This window comes from Anopheles coluzzii, chromosome X, assembly GCF_943734685.1.
Source record: "Anopheles coluzzii chromosome X, AcolN3, whole genome shotgun sequence".
Classification (NCBI taxonomy): domain Eukaryota; kingdom Metazoa; phylum Arthropoda; class Insecta; order Diptera; family Culicidae; genus Anopheles; species Anopheles coluzzii.
Genome location: NC_064669.1, coordinates 3,027,117 through 3,051,811, shown reverse-complemented (window position 1 = coordinate 3,051,811; position 24,695 = coordinate 3,027,117). Strand labels below are relative to the sequence as shown.

At 45.8% G+C, this 24,695-nt stretch overlaps 1 protein-coding gene across 2 annotated transcripts; it reads left to right on the top strand.

The window, feature by feature from the left end:
- Positions 1 to 784: 784 nt before the first annotated feature.
- LOC120947680 (double-stranded RNA-specific editase Adar) lies at positions 785 to 23,282 on the top strand. 2 transcript variants are annotated; one of them, XM_040363224.2, is made up of 10 exons: positions 785 to 909; positions 2,902 to 3,505; positions 7,446 to 7,466; positions 7,572 to 7,750; positions 8,266 to 9,076; positions 9,986 to 11,338; positions 13,616 to 14,054; positions 14,132 to 14,743; positions 15,634 to 15,885; positions 15,966 to 23,282. In XM_040363224.2, the coding sequence occupies exons 2-10, from the start codon at positions 3,346 to 3,348 to the stop codon at positions 16,567 to 16,569; spliced, it is 4,431 nt and encodes a 1,476-aa protein (XP_040219158.2). In that variant the 5' UTR covers positions 785 to 909; positions 2,902 to 3,345; the 3' UTR covers positions 16,570 to 23,282. The 2 variants fall into 2 exon arrangements, with proteins under 2 accessions (XP_040219158.2, XP_049461685.1); XM_049605728.1 differs by lacking the exons at positions 785 to 909; positions 9,986 to 11,338 and having other exon boundaries at positions 2,980 to 3,505.
- The last annotated feature ends 1,413 nt before the right edge of the window (positions 23,283 to 24,695 follow it).

The following is a 24,695-nucleotide window of genomic DNA, read 5'->3' as shown; positions in this document are numbered from 1 at the left end:
CTTCCACCTAGCTGTCAAAACGGGCTTATAACTTGACCTGATATCTTTACGGTCCTTGGGTTCCCATTAATTTTTGGTTGGTTCCCATAATTTTTTTGGTAGGTTCCCACGATTTTTTGACCGTTTTCCCGATTTTTTGGTTTATTTGTATTGACATCCAATCGGACAATACCAACAAATCATGGTGGAACTACTGAGCGTTTCTACATACACCGAGAAAGCAGCTGAGAAAATAACTGACAGCATGCTTTGACAGCGACTGACAGCATTTTCGGTGAGAGAAATCTCCTCTGCATGCAAATAACGATGGAGCTGAGAAAATTTCTAATTGGAAGTTTATGACAAACGATAAATTTTAGTTTGCATTTTTCGCGGCCTGTCAAATTTTATATGGGATTTGACAGATAACGTCGGACGTGCGATTTCGTCGTCCGACGTTATCTGTCAAATCCCTTATAAATCTCGTCCGATAAAATCGCATCCGATGAGCGTTGCCACGAGCCTGACTGCTTTTTTGCATGAACAAAAAATGGGAGGTTTTCATGCCACAAAAAAAATGAAAATGAGAAAAACTCTTTCAAACAGTGATGTATTCACGATTTTTCATTCCAATCTCGAAGCGAAAAAAAACCCATTTGACGCACACACAAATGTAGGCCCCAAACGTCAAACATACCGTGTAAACATACCTGCACGTACGGCGTTTTCTTTTTCTTTCTTCCGCGTTTCTTGCCTCTTCCATCTCCCGCTGTCACAAAACAATTGCCAGTTGTCAAACAGGCAAAACGCAGCGCTCACAGGCAAGCGAAGCAATACATATTTTCCCGACCCAGAGGCGAACCGAGCACAACGCATCGCGAAGCTGTCGTCCCTGCCTTGTGTGCCGTGTGCTGTGCAGTGTGTGCAAAAGTAATCATTACGAAGGGGGTTGTTTGTCTTCTTCTTCTGCTTCTTTCCCCCCCCGTATCTTATGTTGTTCGAGTGTTTTTGTTAAGTTGTTAAGTGCTTTCGGTGTGTTTTTGGTGCGGGCGCGCCTGCTAATATCAGCTGACAGAAACGGTGTGTGCGGCGGGGCGGCCCCTGCCCGTGTACGGTGTGTGCGGTCAGTCGGGAGGGTGGAGAAAAATGCTTTTTTATTCTTCTTCTTCTTCTTCTTCCCCGAGAATAGTGTAGGGCTGCTGCTGCTGCTGCTGCTACTGCGGTTCCGAGGGCAGAGAAAAATCTTTCCCTCGTTGGCGCGGTAGTGCAGGTGCTGTGAAGCAGCAGCAGCAGCAGCAGCAGCAGCAGACATACACACATCAAGCGGTGCGTGCAAAAGACTGCATCAAGCGAGAGAGAGAGAAAGAGAGAAAGAGAGCACACATGCTGCCCCCCCCCCTTCCCCCCATTCGCCATCATTAAATTGCCTGCTGCAGTACGCTCGCCTGGAAAATGGTGTAGTGCGTTAGTTTTTTTTTGTTGTGTGTAAAATACAAAAATCCACTGCGACGACCATTTGCGGCACTTTCCAGGCTGGTGGAATTCCACCAAAAAAAAGGGGGCCCCGCATATCGCTATGGTTACGTATTAATAGTGGGCCTTTTGCATTAGGAAAGAAGGAAATAGTTAAACAAGTAGCAAGTAGCGCGCTACTTTTTTTTAAACGTCGTTTCTAAACGAACTGTTAAACTTCCAGTTGGTGGCCTTATTTAGAAAAAAAAATCTATTTTAGGCAGACAAACCCCCAACCTCCCTTCCCGCCCGCTCACCCACAGAACGGGGACCAATGGGTGCAGTGTGTGCCGGTGGTCAGGCTAAAAATGCGACCCCCTCCCCCTACCCCTCCCCCCCACCTTCACCATCCCGCACGTACCCCAATAACTTGGGTCCTGCGGAAAATAGCAGCAATAGCGTGGTCGGTAAGGTACAGCAGCATACCCCGATCGCAACCGTTAGCGCGAGAAGAAAAGCGTGCAGGAACAGCCTTCTTACGCAGTTTCCATTGCAAAAGTGGTTGGCCGGGGGGAGGCGAAATCTTTTCTCTCGCATGCGGCGGCGTGTTACAGCAGTGACAGGAGCGAACGGCGTTTCCGCGTGGAGTTCTCGACCCCCCCCAACCCTCCCGACATTACCCCGAAAATGTGCCGAAAATATACTGGCGGTGGAAAACTAAAAACAAAAAAAAAACACACACACACACACTCACGCACGCATTGTGTGCCACATTCTGGCGTGTGCGTCGAAAACGGGGGGAAGAAGGAAAAACCCAGGCGCTTTCCAATCGCATTTTAAGGACATTCGGTGACATTTGGGGGAGAAGGAAGGAGTTTTTAAAAGGAAAGGAAAGGGGTGGAGGGGTTTTTGAGCATCGGTATATGCCCAGCGCTAGGTGTCTCCATTCGCAAGTGACTGCATTCTCGGTCCCCTTCCCGGACCTCCTACTTCCCCCTTCCCCCTCCCCAGAGTACACACAATTAATGCGTACAAATACTGAGATGCGCAAGCGCTAACGCTCTTCTCTCTCTCTCTCTCTCTCTCTCTCTCTCTCTCTCTTACCTCCCGCCCGCGCTGTACGGAAATTACGGAAGCACCGCACCACATTCGGAACGGCGTGTCGCGTGCGCGTGTGTATGTGTGTGTGTGTGTGTGGAAAAATAGTTTCGTGTGAAAATATTTTCATAAAAAAAGAAACGGTGTGCTTATGTCGGACCCGAGTGGTAAATGGATGAGGGAAAATGTGAAATATTCTTCCGTGACTGATTTGTGTGTTTTTTTTCTTTTTTTTTTCTCTCTCTCTCTCTTTCTCTCTCTGTCTCGCTCTCTACGTTCTCGCTGCTCCGTGTTTGGCTGGAAAACACCAACACTATGGCACCTGGAACAAAAAAAAAAAACAACAACAACTCCCGCCGTGTTCCGTGTCAGCATGATTATGCTGCGAGCGTGAAAATTGTGATAATGCAACGTTCTAAAATTATCAATCAAAACTTTGCGTGCTACTAGGTCCCCGCTCCCTCCCCCCACCCCAGAGTCTCGTGTTGCCCCCGGAACACACCGCGTGTTTCTCGGCGCTCTCCCACAATCCCTTCTCGGTTCTCCCTAACTGTGTCTCTCTGTGATTGTGTGTGTGTGTGTGTATGTGACGGTCGTGTTGTGTCGGCGTTGTGGCAGCAGCAACGCGGAATAAACGCGGGGCTGGAAAGAAAAAAAAAAGCAAACCCCAACAACAACAACAACAACAACAACAACAACAGCAACAGCAAAACCGTACGGGCCTCACGGGACCTCCAAACCGAAAAAACCGCGTCCGGTAAAGCGCGCGGCTCCCCTACCGGCGGCGGCAGCCCGCCCAGCACAAACCAGCGCAACATGAATACCAGTGCAACAACCAACACCAACAACAAGATCAACATAAGCAATAACAATGCTATCAATGATAAAAGCAACACAACCGCCAGCTACCAATCGTCGTCCGCAATGCTGCTGAGCACGCCGCCGAGGCGCGGCACGAAGCGCAAAATCGCGTCAGGTAATTGACCGCTGCGCCGCGCTCAAAAGCACGGCATCCTAGGACCCCCCCCCCTCCCCGCGGAATCTGCTGGAATGTCTTTTTATTCTCACTGTATGCTCAATGTTTGTTTGTTTGATTGCATTTTTTTTAGCACCACCCCGACGCTTAAACTGAAACCAGGCAAGCACAGCGGGAGAGGGCAGGGGTGGTGGGGTTGTTGATGGGCGTGAGAAGCGTGTTTAAAATCGTGTTTGCCATAAGCACAACTCTTCAACTGGTTTAAACCCCACTACACTGCCCCCCCCCCCCCACCCTGGAAAAAAAAACGGGGAACGGATTCATTTCAAACGGGGTTGGCAGTCGTCGTCGTCGTGGTGGGTGGCGCGTACCCTTCTATTCCGTTCTATTTTGTCAATCACCTCCACTGCTTGACCTTTTAAACCGATCGCAGCCATGCCTACTCTAATGCTGAAACGCCTGGCACACGCCCTACCCCACCGCTGGTATCGATCCGGGGCCTTTAGACCCGCAAAAATGGTCCGCAACATAATAATGTATTAATTTAAGCAGTGCCGGTGGAGCCACTGGCCCAGGCGTTTGGTCCTCCCGCCCGCTCGAATGAGCCAATTGGGGGGAGGAGGAATCCCAGGGCCGGACGATGTTTGCTTTGTTTTCGTTCTGCCTCTTGCTGTATTTGCCGTAGCAACTATTGGAATACTGCTGGAACTCTCGCCGGAATGGAGGGGGAGCGGGAGAGGGGCGTTTTTTATTGCCCGGTATTAGCCAGTGCAATAAAGTCGCGATTTATGAACATACCGCATCAATCCTGGTTTGCAGGCTGAAACGAGTTATTTGAATACCGAAACCCCAGCACCGGGGCCTGCCTCATTGCCGTTTTCCTTGCGCTGGGGTTTGAGGATGAGAGTGTAGCAGGTGGCGGGCGGGGCGGTAAAATTGGCTTTTGCCTTTTTTAAAGCAGGTAATCTATAATAAAAGGAGGTCGATGTTCTTTAGAGCCTTGGGTGCTTTTTTTGTATCCTGGAGCATGATTTATGTTCGAGCGAAATCAAACGCCATAAACATGGCGAACATCGTCGTCGTTGATTGGAAAGAGGGACGCGATCATCATGATCCTATTCGGTGTCGATGTTTGGCCACAAGATCGAAGAAGAAACGGAACGTTTTTTGGCGCGGATGGGCAAAATTAAGCAAAGCAGTCAATATGGCTTACGCTTTGGAGTATCTTGCCTTTTAGCGGAACATCCTTAAAACGAGTTTTTTGCACCTCAATAAATACCGCTCTTAACGAGCGAAACCTTGCATGACGAGCAATATCACGCAAGCATAAGTTGCGATGCTATGAATCGTGTGTAACGTAAAACTATAGCCAGAAAAGGGAAGTGTCGTGAAGAATTGCGTTGAAGCACAAGTGTATGTTTTTTTCTATAGGCAAGTGCTCGTAGCGCGCATTTTGCTGAACTTTACTTCTGCTCACGAAGGCGTCAATTGCTGCCAGTAGAAGGAATTTCATATGAGATTTGATGCCCAACGAATACTTTGAAATCTTTAAAACCTGTTTTCGTGGTGAAGAATATTTACCACACATTTTGGAAGAAAAAAAGCCTACCTTGCAACGCCTAATAGCAGAAACAGTTTTTTATCACTTTTGGGCAATGTTATGGAAAATAGTAAAACAAACGACCACTCTTTGAAGCAAGAAGCTCTATAATAGTGCCAAAGAAAGAGTGAGCTACTGTTTACAATTACAGTACAAATTACAGCTGAAATAACTGGAGAAGTTAGAAAACCGCTTACCTCGGGGACCACCGAATACTGTTTAAGATGTTTCTGCAATGATCCCCTTGCTTGTTTGTTTGTGCCCACGGCTATTGGACGATTCCGATTCCATGTTCGAAATCAATTCCGGAGCCGATTCCGATTCCGGAGTTGACTCAAAATCCGCTTTTCGGCGGGAAGAATTGACCTGAGAATCGCAATTTACCCCGGTAACGGAATCAGGATTGACTCCAGAAATGGAATTAGCTCCGGAAGGAGGATCAGTTCTCGAATTGAAATAAGCAGTTTCAGAAGTCGAAATCAGTCCTGGAATCTCCATGAGAATGGATCGTTTGATTTTGATTCCTTGCGGCTATCAATGCGTAGCATCATTGGACCCAAACGTCTATTCTTATGCTGATGCCGAAACCAACTCCGTTTCGAAGCCGATTCTGATTCCGGCGCCGATGTCGATTCCGGAACCAATTCCGGAGCTTACCGGAAACTTACTATCCGCAATCGATTTCAGAAAACTTTGGAGCTAGCCGGAATCGATTCCGACAATAACTTAATTTTTCCCATCACTTATGTCAATCTAAGTGTGCATTTTCTTGTGAATAGTTTGCTAATTCCGCGAAGCTTAATCCCTGTTCAATACTGCTGGTAAGACATATTATGTGCTTAAGAATGAGTTGAGGTGAGGTACGAGCGTGTAGAAATGAAACAGATCAACTCGATTGAATGAGTTATTAGAAAACCGGATCACTAGGAACAGAAATTGAATAATGGGAAGGGATAAACGTAGGAGGATGTAGGTCATAAATAGGCTGTCAGTTTAGAATCTTTGGAACGCAGGAGCTTGGTGAATTCCGGAAATTCTACAGAAGCGTACACAAATCGAGAATTCCCCTGTACCCGTAACTTCTCTAGCCTCTAAACATAAAATTAAGCGATTCCCGAGATATCCTCTTCTTTACTCAGAAGCCTGGCTAGCTAATTTTCTACGCGATCGCTCATAGAAAGGTATCCATTCGTCCAAGATCTTTTACAGGGTTTACCAAGTCGTTTTGCGATGTGTCGCTTACGAAACTTTACAAACTTTACCGCATATTTGTGACAAACCTATGTAGGTGCAGGTTTGCCTGCCTACTTTATTTACTTTATATGTCGTTGCCGTCAAACGTTGGTCTGCAACTCACCCGTGTTTGTCTCTGAGGCTTCAATTTTCGACAGTGCCCATTAATGTTTGTCTCTCAGGCTTCAATTTGTGACTTTGTGGTCATCCATTTTATTTGCAAAATGGAACGTACTGTCTGAATCTGTGTGGTCTAAAATGACCTCACTGGTTGGTATAAGATTGCGTGCGTGGGATACTAGCGTTTGATAGTCAGTGAATGTGATGAATAAAAACACTCAGAGAAATTTGATTCCAAATTGGCTTGTAGTCATCGAAACAGAAATTCATCGCAATGGCTTTGCTTAAAAGCACCATGAGTACTATGTCGGTGTTTGTGGCTGTCAAAGCTGCCTCGTTGGTTGCAGACAACCACCCAACTATTGACGTGCCACCAAACAGTGAACAACCCTATTAAAAAAGACCCGTACAACAACTGTTATACGGTATAACAGTAAAAAAGACATGCATTTTTAGCTGTAAACAATGTCTTGAGAATGTATTAAATGCTATTAGTCTTATATCAAACAAATCACAACACAACTTTTTATTGGCAATTTTGTATTTTGAAACTACAGTTGTCATAAATCTCCTTAAATAAAACTCTGTTGACTTACAGACAGTAATAGACGCGTTAGAGTAAAAATGGTATGCATTAGTGCCAGAATTTAGCGACAACGACTGCAAATTGAGCATATTCAAGCAATTCAAGCAACAGGACTCAGCAAGGACTTCAAGCAGCACGAAGTGTTTATTTGAACATTTTATTTAATCACTTGTTTAGATTCAACTCACTGGAATGTCTTTTTTGTGGTTGTATGAATCTTAAAATGAGTGAGTTAATGATGGAAATCACTAGAATCATTCTTATATTCTGATTCAAATCTCTGAGAAGATCGAGCATTCTCATCAATAGTGCAGTACAATGCTTAATTCCTTTCCCAACAATAATAGTATCGTAATTAATACCGTTCCGTTTTTTTTTCGTTCCATATGATGCATCTGTAGTCGCCAATGGAAATTCTCCAGGTAAAAAATCAACTATTTTGGGCCGATTTGTAGAAAAACGGTTGAGCCGTTCCCAAGGTTCGTGTAATTAATGGAGTTTTTTGGTTATTCTGCGTGTAATTTTAGCTATCCGAAAGCGGCGCAAACTGCAACACTCGTCCAAGGCGGGCGAGTCCCGGCTGGAGCAGGTGCCGCAGACCAAAAACACGGTCGCCGTGCTGAACGAGCTGAAGCGCAATCTCGTCTACAAGGTGGAATCGCAGACCGGACCCGTCCATGCGCCGATCTTTACGATATCGGTAGTGGTAAGCATACGACACAGCCGGAGAGAAGAACCATGTGTGTGTGTGTGTGTGTGTGTGTGTAGTGCTCACAAAAGCCGTCTGCAAAATGGTGGCCTGCGCCATTCTGCGCGTATGCCAACTCACAGAGGAGCCAGCAGGAGCAGCAGCAGCAGAGGCCAGCTGCTGGGCCAATTGTTTCTATTTTGTTGTGTTTTTCTATTTGTTCTTACATGACACACACACACCACCCCCATTTGCTGACTTCAGTTGCTAACCAAGATTTACCAACCCCATCAACTCTATCACACTCTCTCTCTTTCTCTCTCTTTCTCTCCTATCTCTGTGTCTGACAATTGACCTAAAAAAACCAACAACAACAACAAACCAAACTTAAACTTAAAAAAAACCCGCAAACAATCAAACAACCACCCTCGCCCGAAAACATACGCGCTCTTCTCCCACCCTCCCCTTCCGCAACTCGACCCCGCCCCAAAACCCAACCCGGGTCGCCTCCCGTAAACGGTTTGTTTTGCCAGGTCGATGGGCAAAAGTTCGTCGGCACCGGGCCGAGCAAAAAGTTGGCGCGCGTGGCCGCGGCCGCCTCCGCGCTGCGCAGCTTCATCCAGTTCAAAGACGGCGCGACGCTGACGCCGATCGAGCCGCTGCAGAACGTGGACTTTACCAGCGACGATCCGATGATCGAGAACAGCATCTTCCCGCTGTCGGATGCGGTCGTCGGGCCCGGCGTACCGCAGGAGAAGGTGGCGGGCGCTCCCGTTGCCACCGGCGGCTCCTGCGGCGGCAAGCCGGCCGCCGTGCCTGAAAGCGCCACCGTCAATTCGAACCACTCGCTACACAGTAACAACAGCAGCAACAGCAGCAACAACACCAGCAAAACCCCATACAGCAGTAGCGGCTGCATTAACAACAACAACAACAACAACAACAACAGCGGTGCAAACAGGGCGGCTGCTGCTGCTGGTGTCGCTGCCACCAACAACAGCCGCCAGTGCGACATTAGCGGCAACAACACGACGGTACATTCTAACAGCCACACTACCACGAACAACAGCAACACCGCCAACAGCAGTCACAGTAGCGCGATCGGGCCGACCGCCAACAGCAACGGCAGCAACTGGCACCGGAAGGACGCGGCGGCCACTGCTGCTGCGGCTGACGGTGAGAAGCAGCAGCAGCAGCAGCAGCAGCAGCACCATCATCACCATCACCAGTCGGCGCAGGATAAGCCGTCGGCGGTAGGAACGGTCAGCAACCACAACCACAACAACAATGCTAATGCGAGCGTTCGAACGGCCCCTGCAGCGGCATCCAGTATCGTTACCAACAGTAATTTCACTATATTCTACCCACATTTTAATTGCCTTCTCTCTCTCTCTCTCTCTCTTATTTCTTGGTTTTCTATGCGCCCTACAAAACCATACCACCAGCCCTTCTTCCCCACACCAAAACCACCCCACTCTAACACACACAAACACACACACACGTCCCTATCTTCATAAATAGGTTATCCGTTGCCTCTCTCTCTTTTTTTTCTCTCTCTCTCTCTCTCTCTCTTTCTGTTTCCTCAAGACCAAATAAACCACTCCACCACATGGTTTTTTTTGTTATTTTTACCTTTTCTCTCTCTCTCTCTCTCTCTCTTTCTCTCTCCCTTTTTCTGTTTTTCTGTCTCTCTATTTCTCTCGCTCTCTCTGTCGAATTTACTAATCACGTTTTTAACAAAAAAAAGCAAAAAAAACCCCACCACCACCCGGGTGTAGTAGTTGTGTTGCATATATGATGCGTTTGTGAAGCGTTTGTGATTTTGTTTGTTCCCTTTTTTTGTTTCCTCACGTGTTTGGGTTTTGTTTTTCAACACTTTGATCTTTCCTCTTTTTCTCGCTCTTTCTCTCTCTCTCTCCATTTCTCTCTATTTCTTTCTTACTCTCTGTTTTGGTTTGTCTTTTTTTGTGTTTTTGTGTTTTCCCCGTTCTCTTTTTAAAAGGACAATCGTCTTTTTTTTTTTAAATACAACAATTGCCCGTTCTCCTCGTAAGAAGAAAAACCCCGACCTATCGCCGGCTTCCCCCCTATAACAATAACAACAAAAACAACAACAAAAATGTCCTGCTCATCGCCTCCCCCCCCCCCCTCTAAGTTCCCCCTCATGATCTCCCCCCCCCCCCCCCTGCTCACGATCCGATCTAACGCGAAATCTAATACTATTGTTCATCGATATGCTGTATCGTCCTTCAGTTGCAGCTACTGGAACCACTTACAACGACAGTTACGAACAGTATATCGGCGTTAGTGCTGGCGGTACTACTACTACTACTACTACTACCACTGCCACCGCTTCTTCCACCATCACCACCACCACCGGTACCGACCCGAAAACTTCCAACGCCGCCATCAGCCGTCCCCCCGCAGGTCTGGCCACCTTTCCCACCGTCCCTTCCCTTCCACCAACACCTTCTTCCCCCCGTCCTGCCGCCCCGGGTAGCACGAACCACCCGCTCGCCGGTACCGCCGCCACCACCCACAACAACACCATCTCCTCCTCCCCACTCACCCACCAACATGCCAATACTGGCAATCATAATACTGCTGCTGCCACCGTCGCCACCACCACCAGCACCGCCATCCTGATGCTGCCGCTGGCCGGCTACGTCATGGCATCGGGTCCGCGGTCGGGCAACCCACTGTTGGGGAAACCGGTCTGCACCACTGCCGCTGCTAGCACGATGCCGCTCCGACCGGACCGGGCGCGGGACGCGAAACCGAACGAGCCGGCGGCACCGTACCGAAAGCTGAAGGCGAAATCCGGCAAGGCGGCCCTGTCCGCGGCGAGCGATTTCCATCGCTTCGTCAACTACATACAGTACGATACGTTCGCGCTGAACGGCTCCAAGAAGCAACAGCAGCAGCAGCAGCAGCATCAGAACCATCCCCATCAGCACCACCACCATCACCATAACAGCCACCACAACTATTTTAACAAGTTTGGCAACTTTGACACCTCACCCATCAATTCCTACCACCTGTCCCTAGTACGTAGTGACGCCACGAAACTAAGCACTGCCGCGAACAGCAAGGCAAACGGGAAGGACGGGCTGGCGAAACACATTTCCACCAGTGCCGGTGGTGGCGGCGGTGGCGGCAGTGGCGGGGCTGGCGGCACTAGCAACAACAGCAACAGCCACAACACCATTACCAGTACAAGTACCCCCACCACCACCACCACCATCCTGCCTTCCACTACTAACTCGATCGCGAACGGGAGCACTAATCCCGCCGCCGCGGCCATTGTGATCGTTACTTCGGCCTCCCCCACTACCACCACTGCCCTGGCGGCCAGCAGTACCGGGGGCGGGGGCGACAAGGGTTACGTGCGCGACGGTCCCGGCGCGAACCACCACCACCACCACCATCACCACAACCACCATACGGTTAGCTATCCCTTTCCCAACACTACAGCCATCCCGCCCGCCCTAACGAGTCCTTACGCACAGAACGGTCATCGGCAAGTGGTTGAAAAAATTCAGCAAAGCTTAAACTTATTTAAAAATACCAATGAAAAGGCTCTAGCATGGAAGAAACGGTTCGAAAGCAAGTATTAAATTGAATTCTCCTTTTATCGTTTATACTTTCTTTCCACCAAAGAACCACCACCACCACCACCACCACAAACTCCCCCAAAAGTTTCCCGCCCGTCCGCCTCCAACTGCCACCCAATCATCACCCACTACACCTAGCTCGGCCACCGCCCCCACCGGTCGTCGTGTCACAGCCCCCCCCCCCCCACCTCTGTTTTCCCGTCACCCCGCGCACCCCTGGCCAATGTACCAGCCACCCTGGCCACTCTCCATATCTCTCTTTCTCTCGCCTCCACACTCACCCGCCCTTCGTTATATTATGTATTTTGTGTGCGTGCGTGTATGTGTGCATTTCCATGTAATACTCAAATCATCTTCGTGCGATTTGTGTGTGTGTGTGTGTGTGTTTGTTTTCTTCATTCGTTGTTTTCGTTGTTGTGGCCTTCTATAGGGTTTCATTTCATTTGTATGTATAATAATCGTGGGTGCTCCGATTATGATTTGCTCGTCGGTTTTTTTTTGTTTTCTTTGTTCTGCTCTCCCGCCCTCCCACTCCACTCCACTAGGACCGTTTGGTTTTTAACTTTCTATTGCGCCAATCCCGTCGCCAAGCTGCGTTGAATTGAATTTGCCCAGAATTTGCCGAAGGGAGGGAGCACTATTAGCATGAGTGTACATGAAATTTAATTTTCACCATTCCAACCTTTCATGAAACTCTAAAGTTTCATGATTCTCTATGGAGCCATAAATCTCTAAAGATTCATGAACCTCTGAAGATTCTTGAATCTCCAAGGATTCAGGAATCTCGTAAGATACATGAATCTTCCAGGATCAATGATTTTTTAGAGATGTATGATTTTCAAAACATTGAATTTGTACATGCCCCGAAGTCTTGAAAGCCTCTGTAGGCTGGCATGATCACTAACTTTGTTACGCCGAGAAGAAGAATGATATAAAGCTCAAGCTGTATTAATTTTTGGATATTTATGAATCTCTAGCGAATCTTAAGAGAATCTGTGAGATTCATGAATCTTTGCAAGATTCAGATTTATTGAATAATTTCAGGGCCGGCAGGGACTACTGAGTTACTGGAAACTATTAAAAAGGATTATGAATTGATGATTATGTGTTATGCCGCCTCCTTGGCATAACACAAACGATTTACATAACATTACTCAGTCAAATAATCTCAAATAATATCAAATCAAATCAAAGCGTCAAATAATATGCGTTACAATAGGAGGGTTTCAATTTTGGTTAACCATTTGTTGAATAATAATATTCAAACATTATTTTTTACTTGAATCAGAGAAGTCAGAATGAAGCGTTAGATTAAAAACGAGAATCAACACCGTTGAGAGCGATGTTAGTCCATTCAACTCCATTCCACCTTAACTCCAAAGTAAAAAGTAAACCACAATTCCAATTTGGAAAAGAGCAACCTTGACCTTGGCAAGCGGGAAATTCAATTCTACTGAAGCTAATGCGTTCTTCCGTTACTCCTTTTTCACTTTCGTGCCTCGTTCTCTCTCTCTCTCTCTCTCTCTCTCTCTCTCCTTCTTTCTCTCTCTCTCTCTTTCTCTCTCGTTCTCTTTATCTATTCTACTCTATGTCTGGTAAATCGGTGTCTCTGTATCACGATAGTTTGATCACAATTTTTCATCATCACCGTCCCTCCCACAAAATCCTTAACATGTCTCTAACCCCAAACACTGGTTGTTTAGTTAAATTGCTGATAGTATTATATATTTGCAAAGTATAGTAGTGTTGCGTTCCTTTTTTTCTTCCACCGTACACTTTCTGTCCCCTCCCCCCTGTCCTACACCACCCCTTGCTTCCTCCTTCCTCTTTAAACCCTTATTTTGTTCGTATATGTGTCAATGTGTCCCCCCCCCCCTTTACTCGGAAGACGTTTTTTGCCTCTCATGCTGCCCCATCGTACCATAAACCATCATTTTTTTGTCTTTTCTTTTTCTCATTCTCTCTCTCTCTCTGTTTCTCTCTATTTCTCTCTCTCTCTCTCACACTCGAATGTTGTGTAACATTTGCTCGCTTGCTCGTGTATGTGTGTCTACTTGTGCCGTCGTGTTTGTGGCGCGCGCTCTCGTGCACTGTTTCCGTTTCCGTTTGCACACGCCCCACGTGTGCGCTGCGCTGTGAATTTGTGTGCGTGCTCGTTCGGTGTTGCCTTACGCGGCATCCACTACCGGCATTCACTACTACCACACCCCACCAACCACCCGTTTCTGTGCGCGTGTGTGTGTACGTGTATGGTGGGTATCGGGCGCAGAGCTGAAGGTGTCGTCGGGCAGCACGCTGCGCAACAGCGGGAACGTGGCGGCCGGCCACCATCCGAAACCGCAGCCGGAGAAGGGACCGGTGATGCTGCTGCACGAGCTCTTCACCGACGCCCACTTCGAGTGCGTCTCGTCCGACGGGCTGCAGCACTCGAAATTCACCGTCGTCGTTACGGTGAACGATAATCAGCGGTTCGAGGGGACGGGCCCGTCCAAGAAGATGGCGAAGAATGCGGCCGCCAAGGCGGCGCTCGCCTCGATCTGCAACATCTCGTTCAGCCCGCTGCAGCAGTCCAAGTTTGGGCTGATATCGGCCGGCACGAGCAACGGCTCGATCGGCGGCCCGAGCGGTGTCGCGCTGAACGGCGACAACAGCTTCACGCAGAACAAAAACTTCGAGCTGCCGCAAACGTTCGCGGACGCGGTGGGCAAGTAAGTTTGGCTGGCTGATACGCTGTACACGTGTACTGCTGCACACTAACATGCTTTCCAATTGTTCCTCCCCGCAGACTGGTGATCGAAAAGTTCAACGAGGTGATGAAGGGCAGCGACGTGTACAGCCGGCGCAAGGTGCTGGCCGGGTTCGTGATGACCCACGGGTACGACATCAAGACGGCGCGCGTGATATCGCTAGCGACCGGCACCAAGTGCGTCAGCGGCGAGCACATGAGCGTGACCGGCTCGGTTATAAATGATTCCCACGCGGAAATTATCGCGCGTCGCGGCTTGATGGACTTCTTCTACAGTCAGCTCGATCTGCTCTGCCAGCAACAGCAGCAGCAAGCGGGCACGGTGACGGCAGAGGAGGAATCGGCATCGTCGGTCCCCCCGGCGGCCCACGACGGCACGGCCACAGCAGCAGCAGCAGCAGCAGCAGCAGCAGCAGCAGCGGCGCCAGTGGTGGCAGTGCCGTCCGGGGGGCAGGAGGCGGACCCGAACGCGCCCGACCGGCAGGCACGCCAGGAAATCATTTTTAACACGCCCAAAGACGGTTCGAACCTGTACACGCTGAAGGACGGCATCTACTTCCATCTGTACATCAACACGGCACCGTGCGGCGATGCGCGCGTCTTCAGCCCGCACGAAAACGACAGCATGGACGTGGACAAGCATCCGAATCGGTAAGGCATTGTCGCTTGTCACGGGGAGCAATGGTTGCAAGTGTGTAAGCTAGTTGCAGGAACCAGGTTAGTGCCGAATGGCGCAGGTACAAGCACAGATACAACAAAAAAGATCCTTTTTGACACAAGATTTGAGCCACCGCAGTCGCATACGGGACCTTGGCAAGTTTTAGCAATCAGAATTTCAGGTTTCGACACTTTTGGAATCTCTGATAATAAGGATGGTGAAATTCGATCTCAACAAGTTGTCTTTCTTACAAGAATTTTAGTTATTCTGAATGTTTTCCATAACAAAATGAGGTTAATTTTGGTTTTCTCAGTCGTAACAGGCGTTTATTCTTAATTTCGGTTTGATTAATTTTGCTGCGATTACTTCTGAAAAGCCGTTTTTTGTGTTTAAAGTCTGGTAGATAACATCGATAGACACAGGCAATTGAAATCGCAGTGGTCGTCAAATCTCCAGATGAAAGCTGGTTGACGATTTTAAAATACGTCGACAAGATGGTAGCGAAGCGAAGTACCAAAACACCCTAAGGCACCTTCCTTACTTTTCACATGAATGCTTCCGGGACAATAATACTATACGAATGTTTAAAGCAGGGATCTCCAAACGGTTCAGTTCGCTGATTTTCTTCTTAAAACATTCATTAACATAGTCAAACGTGTGTATTATAGTTTTGTTTAATTTTCACTTCAATTGTATAATAATGTTTGTAGAGTTCCACGTCAAAAGCCCAGCTTGATAAATCAAGCGTAAAAAATGTGAAAGTCCTATGCATATATGAAGAGAAAAAGGGCTGCCATTAAAGGCTAGAGCAGCAAAGAGCCGCATGTGGTTTGCCTGGAGCGTTTGGGAATCATGCTTTTCTTTCTTCTCATCATAATATTAGGAAAGCGCGCGGCCAGCTCCGTACGAAGGTCGAGTCGGGCGAGGGCACGATACCGGTCAAGAGCAGCGATGGCATCCAGACCTGGGACGGTGTGCTGCAGGGTCAGCGACTGCTGACCATGTCCTGCTCGGACAAAATTTCCCGCTGGAACGTGCTGGGTCTGCAGGGTTCGCTGCTCGCGTCCATCATCGAGCCGATCTATCTGCATTCGATCGTGCTGGGCAGCCTGCTGCATCCGGCGCACATGTATCGGTAAGTGGTGTCGTGCGCGGGGCTCGTCCGAGAGTTGCTTAACGGATATGTGGGTATGTGGCTGTGTTTCACTTTCGCAGAGCCATCTGTGGCAGGATAGAGAGCGCAATCCAAGGGCTTCCCCCTCCGTACCGTTTGAACAAACCGAAGCTGGCGCTGATGACGTCCGCCGAGTCGCGCAATCAAACGAAACCGCCCAACTTTAGTATTAACTGGATCACGAACGGTACCGAGGTGGAGATCGTCAACTCGTTCACCGGCAAGCTGATCAACAACAACACCAACACGAACAAAATGTCCCGCCTGTCGAAGCAGTCGTTCTACCAGCGCTACTCGACCGTGATCGCCGGCCTGCCCGGCATACCGCTGCGCGAGGTGAAGCCGACCTACTTCGAGACGAAGATGTCGGTCGCCGAGTACCAGCAGGCGAAGCGCGAACTGTTTGCCGCGTTCAGCAAGGAGGATCTCGGCGAGTGGCTGAAGAAACCGATCGAGCAGGACCAGTTCACGCTGATCGTGGCGAAGGAGTGCAGCGAGCTCGGGCCGCAGCAAGCGCTGCCGCAGCAGGCACAGCAGCCGCAGCCGCCACCGTACGCTAACCAACCCCAAACAGTGCCAATGCCAGCGGACGCAAATACCGCCGCCGTGGGCAACGTTGCTTCCATTGGAAATAGCTCCAAATGACATCATGTCAAGTACTCCTCCAGCAAGCGCAACTACGCGTCGATCGGCTACAGCGACAACACTAGCGCTAGCAACACTTCCGTAGAGCGTAACAACAATTCTAGCAGTTCTTCAGGTAGTTAGTTTAAGCGACGCTAACGTGGGCGGCGGCATGTGCTTGGTCTGGTTTTGTTGCTGTTTTTGTGATGCGAAAAACAACGGAGGGAAAACGAGGGGCTTGAAATGAGCGAAGGCGTTATAGCAGGGGGGAGGGAGAGAGACAGAGATAGAGAGAGAAGGGCGTCTTACAAAATTTTGGGGGATAACTATTATCATCTTTTGACTGCTTATTTTTTACTATTCAGTTTTTTTGTTCTCATAAACCAGTTTTGTATGGTTTTAGTATTTCCAATTGGGATTTCAAAGTTGCAGGCAATCTAGTTTTTAGAATACAGCGTATTCTATTTTGATTTTTTTTGAATTCTATTAGTAAACTCCACAGCGCACTTTTGCTTTGTGGCGAAAATGGCATCCCCCAGCATCGAATACGGTTTAGAATGATTTAAGTTTGAAATTTGAATTCTTTTGTTGAGTTTGTGTCGTGCAAACAGCAACCCCAAGGGAAGGTGAATTTTTCTACAGAAAAAAGAGAAAATGAAAATGACAGAAATTCGTGTGAATAAAAAACCTCTCTAGCAAGAGGAAAAATAGGCATTAGGATTGGGTAGAGTAGGAAAAAACAAATAGCATTACACAGTTTGGTGAACAAAAAAAATGAAAAAGCTAGCATCGTTTGCTTGTCTGTAAATTTGTGCGCCCCGCGTTTGGAATGGGGTTGCAATACTATGAGACTGGTTGTAGTTTCTCTACTATCGTTTAATTGGTATTTTTAGAGCGTTTGAAATATTAGCGTTTTTTTTTTAATTGCATTAGATTTGGCTGTCGTGGCTTGTGTATTATCGTTTGCTGCGGGGTGGGGGGGGGGGGGGGAGTTTTGTTTTGTTTTTTTTTTGTTGTTGCTTGTGCAGCTGTTTCGATTCATTGCGAACACCTTCCGCCCGTAAGCGTTTAACGCCTCTGCGGGTGGATGTGTGATGTGGTTTGATCCGCTGTACAGCCACCAGATCGTGGACCATCTGCACACACACACACGCACACACTCACACACATATGTACATATATGCCTTTGCTTGCCGGTAACAGTGAGGGAAACGGAACCTCCTCCCTCCCAGCAAACAGATTTCATTTCTTTACGAACGACGATCTCATATTTGATTTTATGTTGTACTAGATCTATCTTCGCTTTCTCAAAATTTCATAACGTACACAGCATACAGAAGGGGGAGGGCACAGACGGCACGAACAAAGGTGGGGCACAGCGACCACACCTCCTCTTCCACTTGCAACCAACCCTTATTTCATACTGGTATACACACACACACACATACAAAAACATATTTACATATAATGCTAATGCTCAAGCACAGCAAACATTTACAGGCACACATTTTAAAGGGGAACAATATTGCGAGCAAAGAATACTCGATACTGTGTGTGTGTGTGTATTTTAAAGCCCTTTCCTCCTTCTTTCGTTGTCACGCATTTCATTTTACACATATCCACACGTTCAAAGTATTGAGACACCGATATTGGTTTATCGAATTTATTAGATCCATTTTTTACTAGACATACTGGATTGCATAGTAAATTATTTATTTCCCTTTCGCGTTCACACGGAAAACAAAATTATCCTTATTCGAAATAATAATAAGAATAACAATAATAATAACAGTAATAATAATAATAATAATAAGGCAATAAGGTTGTGTTACATAGTTATTAAAAGAGGCAACATTACACTATACTTCAGACAAGCGAGTTATATTAACATTACGACTATATAAACCTATTGCATTAGTAGAGTCCCTGCCGGGTCCCACCCGGGCAAAGGGTGTTAGCATAGTTTGTTCGGTTCTTGCCCAATATTTGAACAACATTAGTATAGTTTGAATTGCACGCCTGTTCCAAAGCTCTGTTTGAGTGGAGCAGGATCGTGTACTGTTCGCGGGCGTGTTTCATTTAACCATACAAACTAGAAGCCAACCAAGACGGAACCACTGTCTCCGGGGCTGCACGATTGTTTTGGTAAGCACGACATGTGTTTGGTTTCTATTGGTAAAATACTGCATTCGGACAGTTTTTACCCTATCGAGAATTGTTGCTAAATTGAGTAACGCCTCTCCCACTCTGTCCTGACCATGTTCGGTCACAATCGGTACGTTTGTCCAACGCTGTTGAATGTTTGTTTACTTTTCTCGTCAGTCTTTTTCAATCGTGCGTAATCTAAACCTAGCCGAAAAGCGAAGGTGCAGCATTGTCCTACCTATATACACGAGCAAATGCAAATAGTATGATAAACTAGTAGCTATAGATAGACACGTTTGTTTTTTTTTTAGCGTTATTAGCAACTAACAAACAGTTGCGGGGTGGAAACAAGTGTTGCGAACGAACAGGTGTGTTACATTGCACAGGTGTGCAAGTGAAGAGAGGGTTGATTTTTAAACAAGCCCCGGAAAAAGGATGACAAACATGCAAAAGAAGCATACAAGACAAACGCTCATACACCGGCAGATATTCGCTGTGAGGAGGGGGTTACAGTTTAATAGCGATTGTGATTTTCGTAATCATAATTTTACACGCCCCATAGCGTCCAGGGTGCTATGGCTAAAATCTAAGACGACCTGCACATTAACTAGCCCTGTGTGTTATTAAAGCGATTCAAGCTCTACCAAGCACACGTTTCGATTGTTTTCGAGTTTCGGGTTGTGTTTAGCGCGGTACTAACGTACCCCTCGGTATTAGCAGTGTGTGTTCTCTACCTTACCCAGGAGTTTCGTAAATATTTAAATCTGGAACAGTAAAAAAAAAGGGAAACCCATTGCATCACATTAGAACGGGAGACAAATACAGTGAAATCTCTCTAAGGCGAATCTTGAAGAGGGACCGTTTTCTGATTGATTTAATTAAAATGCTGCTACCACGGGCAATCCACGTGATGCATCTTTTGATCAATTTGTTTGTGAACTGTCATGCAAACATTCGTCTTTAGAGAATTTAGGCGGCCAAATCGCATATGCAGCTTAGAGGATAATCGCCTTATGGGCAAACATTGATCTTGAAGAGACATAAAAAGAGACATAACCGTCAAAATGTTCATCTTAAAGAAACAATTCATCTTAGAGAGATTTCACTGTACCGCCAACTCAGAGTATTCTCACTCTCTCTCTCTCTATCTAGCCAGTTTTATCTAGCGCGTTTGTAGTAGTTGAATTGCGCGGCGGTTGGTGTTTGTTTTGTTTGGTTTTGCAATTGACCATACTGCACCTGGGTGGGAAATCATGTGCTCTGTGCATTTTAAAGCGAAAAGCAAACAATGCGTGTTGCTTGAGATCGAGAAAAACAAATTAGCAAAAAAAAAAAAGAAAAGAAAAATCAAATGGATTAGGAATTTTAATTGGTGAGCTGCAGCAGGAGCAGAGTTTAGTGCAGTGTTGTCGCGGCAAGAAGTTGTGCAGCAGAAACTTGGTTCAATTTTAAATCACATCTTGGCACATACGTGTGTGTGTGTGTATGTGTATATATATATGTGTGTGTGTGGGTGTGTTTTTGTGGGTGATTAAAATGTCAATTAATTGCCGCACGCATGAACAGCTCTCTCACAACAGTTCACAATTTACAACTTTCCCCATTCAGTCCTTGCGTCTCCCCTAAGGCACTATCTACTTCCCTCCTCTACCGGCTCAACCCTTTCAAGCAAATTGTTGCAAAAGAGATAAGAAAACACACACACACACACACACACACACACACACACACACACACACACACACACACACACACACACACACACACACACACACAACACCAAGCAACACCATCTGTTCGAAACTTTATGTGATACATTGCTTGTATTGTTTCTCGAACAAACAAATACGTATTTTTTAGTGTAAGTTGCATTACAAGTAATCTCTCCTTTGCCCCTCCCCAAAAGCGCTGTATGATTTGTACAAAAGAAGCAACAACAAAAAAACAAACAAACTATTACGTAAATAGTTATACCGTGTTTTGCTCGCTATGTTGAGTTGAATTGGCGAATAGAGAGCCAGCAAAACAAACGAACCGATATAATAATCAGCCACTCAGCATACGGGAATAGGGAAGTGATCAAAACTTGCAATTCTGCTCACACAGACACACAAACATGCATACACATATATAGACACAGGCATAGAATGATAGTAAGGCGCTCACAACATGGGAAAATGAAAATGACTTTTTACATTTACTACAGCAAAACAAACAAACAAAAAAACTAGCTTGTAAGCTGCACCGAGCGTCTAGGGTGTGTGATATGATAATAGAGACGTTTTTGTTTTGTTGCATGGTTGAAAAATGGGGGAAGTCACCACCCACCACTCGACAAGGAAGAGACGGGGGAAGCAGAGAGCACCCGGAAGTAAAGACCGCACATGAAAGTATGGTTTATTTGAACTGATTTAACCTGTACCGTGTGTGTATATACCCCGCTACCAACTCAGCACTCTCACACGTTTGCCCTGGAAGCAATCTTTCCACGAACCGGCATTCTATAGGTTATCGGCGTGTTACTTAATTAGCTAAACAATGCAAACTGCAAAAAAAAACTACAAAACAAACAAACTAAAAGCAATTTATATGACAAACGGTTTATACTACCTACTTTGAAACAAATGAGATTAGGTTTTTTTTATCTAGAACGGCAGTAGACAAGCAAAATTATTGATTATGTGCGTGTGCAAAAGTAAAAAAAAAAACACAAAGTAACGAAAAGCCAATATATATACCCCTTTAGTAGTTTAACATATTTGATGATATTTGAATTTGGCCAATTTGAATTTATATATACACACATGTGATTTGTTTGAACGGAATTAGTGGAACGAAACAAACGTCTAAGTTTTAACGGTTGTGCGCTTTGATTACTAAGAAAACTCATAAGAAAATCAAACATTGTGAAATTGAATTTGATTACACCAACCACCACCACCACCACCAACCCCTTCGAAGAGATATGACAGGACATCTATAGGAGTTAAAACAAAAAAAAGTCAGCAATACAGGGTTTCCTCGTGTTAGATGAGCGCGTTATCGAAATTCGGTGGCATGAAATCCTTGGCATGGCATGGCAATGACATTAAATGAAGATGCCACAGATATACTTTAGAAGCAAGCGTTTTGGGGCGTGTGCCCTCACTGTCTGCAGGCAACGCGGGTGAGCTCCACCAGCCGTTACAGTGTTGGCAATTTGTGTAACAAAAAAAAAAAAGAAAGAAAAATAATAATTCAAACTTGTTGGTCGTTTGTTGGTTTGAAGTTAGGCAAAAACAAAACAAAAAAGGAACAAATCACGCACACACGAACAAATCTGTTTGCTAGAGAATGTGTGTGCCTGTGTTTAGTTCAAAAGCCGGTGTGATTGTTTGTTTCGTTCGAATTTGAACGATAAAAAGCATACAAAATTGAACAATTGGAATAAATGCCCCCGCCCCGCGGCGAGGGCGCGTTTACAGCTACTAAAACAAAGCTGTGAAGGAACGGGTGGTTGGTATTTTGGCACGCAACAAAGAGGCGACACTTTGACGCGGTAACGAAAGCAATAACAAAGCTAAAACAATAATTGGCTGCACATTTGGTTAGAACTTAGAAAGCGATCTTTTGTTTTCTCAGGCCCCTCCCGTTCCGTACGTTGGCTGCAGGGTGCAGGAACTGTTTAGGGGGTTTGTTTTGGGTTTTGCAGGCGGTTAAAAAAATCAACAAACTATGTTGGACAAAAAAAAAACAAAAACGATAACAACGTTACGGGGCAGTGGGGATGAGAGCAGAGGAAGCAATGTTAGTGAATTTATATTTATTAAAAAAAAAGATACTTTTTTAATCTATTATATTAGCTGAAAACAAAAAAAAAGAGGAAACAACAAACCAATGGACTTGAACAATGGATCACCGTGACAGTGACAGTTGTATTTAACTAACGTTACATTTCGTTCGAACGTTTTGTTTGTATTGGTGGACAGGTGTATGGAAAGTGGGAATACTTCGTTGTTGTTAAATGCTCCTTTTGTTTCTTTGGTTTGTTTTTTTTTGCAACTACAAAATTGTAACAATGTGCATCACCCGCATTAATGGTGCACACATGTTGCTTTAGCTAAACACAATTTTGAGCAGAACGAAAAGCAAAAAAAAAGCCACGCAGCCATCCTGCCCGACCTGGGCCGCAGCAATAGACAAAGCAGCTCGTGCGACAACCGTTCAGTTAGTAACGCTCTCGGGTGCGTTATCGTTACGTTACTGGTGCGTTATAATGTTTCTAAAAGTATTATTTTAGTATCGCGTAACTCTCAACTCGTGTGGCGCAAATGTGTATGTTTCCATTCACACCCTCACGGCAATGTGCAAAGTATCAGATAGTAAAAGAAAGTGAGTGTGTGCATATGAGCATATGAAACAAAAGGGCAATAGCGCTCAGGTACATACAAGTGTCAGATTAAACCAGAATCCAGATGTAAGGGAGAGCAAAACCAAAAAGATATCAGTGCCGTTTTACAGTCAACACCATCTATGTGCATCTTAAATAGATTTGTAAGTATCTCCAGTGGTCATCCCCGCTCACAACCGCCTCCCCCCCCCCCCTTCTCACAGAAGAAGAAGAATAAGAAGTTGAAGAAGAAGAGCAGGATTAAGCGAGCATTGGGCGGGAAGAACACAGAGTAAGCAGAAAAGAAAAACATGCACACACACACACACACATACACACGTATATATACGCAACGAACTATCATTTGGTGGTGCCGCGCCGCAGTCAGTGATAATAATAACCTAACAATAAATGAAGTTACAACATAGGAAAAAAAACCCCGAAACCGAAAGCCCCGCGCTGTGTACATATTTGCAGAATTAAACTTAGGGTAGAAAGGGTGCGGATAGTAGGATTATAAGATACAACAACAACAACAACAAAACTGAATGAAATTATCAACAAAATGAATGAACATACTAAAAACAGTTAGAAAAGAACAAACAATAATACACACAACACACACACACACACACTTTCACAATTTTTCATCACTTCTAGTAAGCTAAGGCCTAACTCTACTACTGTCGGTTAGCGTTTCGGGTTGTTTTGTTTGTTTTTTTTTTTTTTAAACCGGTTTGACAGGAAGCTTCTATTACTATTCTCCATAATAACCTCACATTGCGCCCGAAAGCGCCATCTTGCCACTACCACTATTCAACCAAATCAACCAACCACAATACTACTACTAACTAATCACTACTAACTACTACTACTACTATTACTGCTAGTCAATGAGCGATCATTACCCATTCTGCTAACCCCGTGTTTCAGTTCACCGCGCTCTCGCAACTCCTGTTCTGATGAGGGCCATGGTGTCTGACAGATGGTTGACAACTGTTTGGTTACTTTGTCTTTTGTTTTTCTGCTGTCTTTATTTAACCTCAAAATACGTATTAGTTATTGTCGGTAAAGTGTTGCTTTAGACTGTATAAATCCCGAAAGATGGGACGATAGTTAGTGAGTGAGTGTGTGTGTGTGTGTGTGTGTGTGTGTGTATACGGAAGGAATGCATTACTTTATCCATCTTTCTACTCTTCCCACTCTAGTCTAGGACGGATTACTATTTCTAGTCGAATTCATCTACCGTAGTGTCTCTCTTTCGCTGAATTCATGCTAAAAATCCGGAACTGAAGCGCAAACAGTGGTAGCGTTAATATGTTTTTAACCCCCGACAGACAACGTACTCTTATAACCTAATTGTGCCAGTAGGATTGTTTTCTTTGTTTGTCTGTGAGACTGTTCCATTTTTTCACTCTCGCGCTGTTAGGTTGATTAGTAGAGTTTTAAAACTAAAAAAAAAGAAGAATTAAACAAACAAGCTAAAAAAAGAAAGAAAGAAAAAAAAACCGCGCAGGAATAAACCTTCCTTCCGGGAGAAAACCCCCAATTCTCCTTCTCTAAGCAATAATAAATACAAATCTTCTCGTTGCCATGGTGAAAAGTAATATGCTGCTGAATATGGAAAATTATA

Coding starts and splice junctions, on each gene's coding strand:
- LOC120947680 (XM_040363224.2), top strand. CDS start 3,346: ATGAATACCAGTGCAACAACCAACACCAACAACAAGATCAACATAAGC. Junction 7,467..7,571: donor CGCCAATGGAAATTCTCCAG/GTAAAAAATCAA, acceptor GTGTAATTTTAG/CTATCCGAAAGCGGCGCAAA. Junction 15,886..15,965: donor CATCCGGCGCACATGTATCG/GTAAGTGGTGTC, acceptor TCACTTTCGCAG/AGCCATCTGTGGCAGGATAG.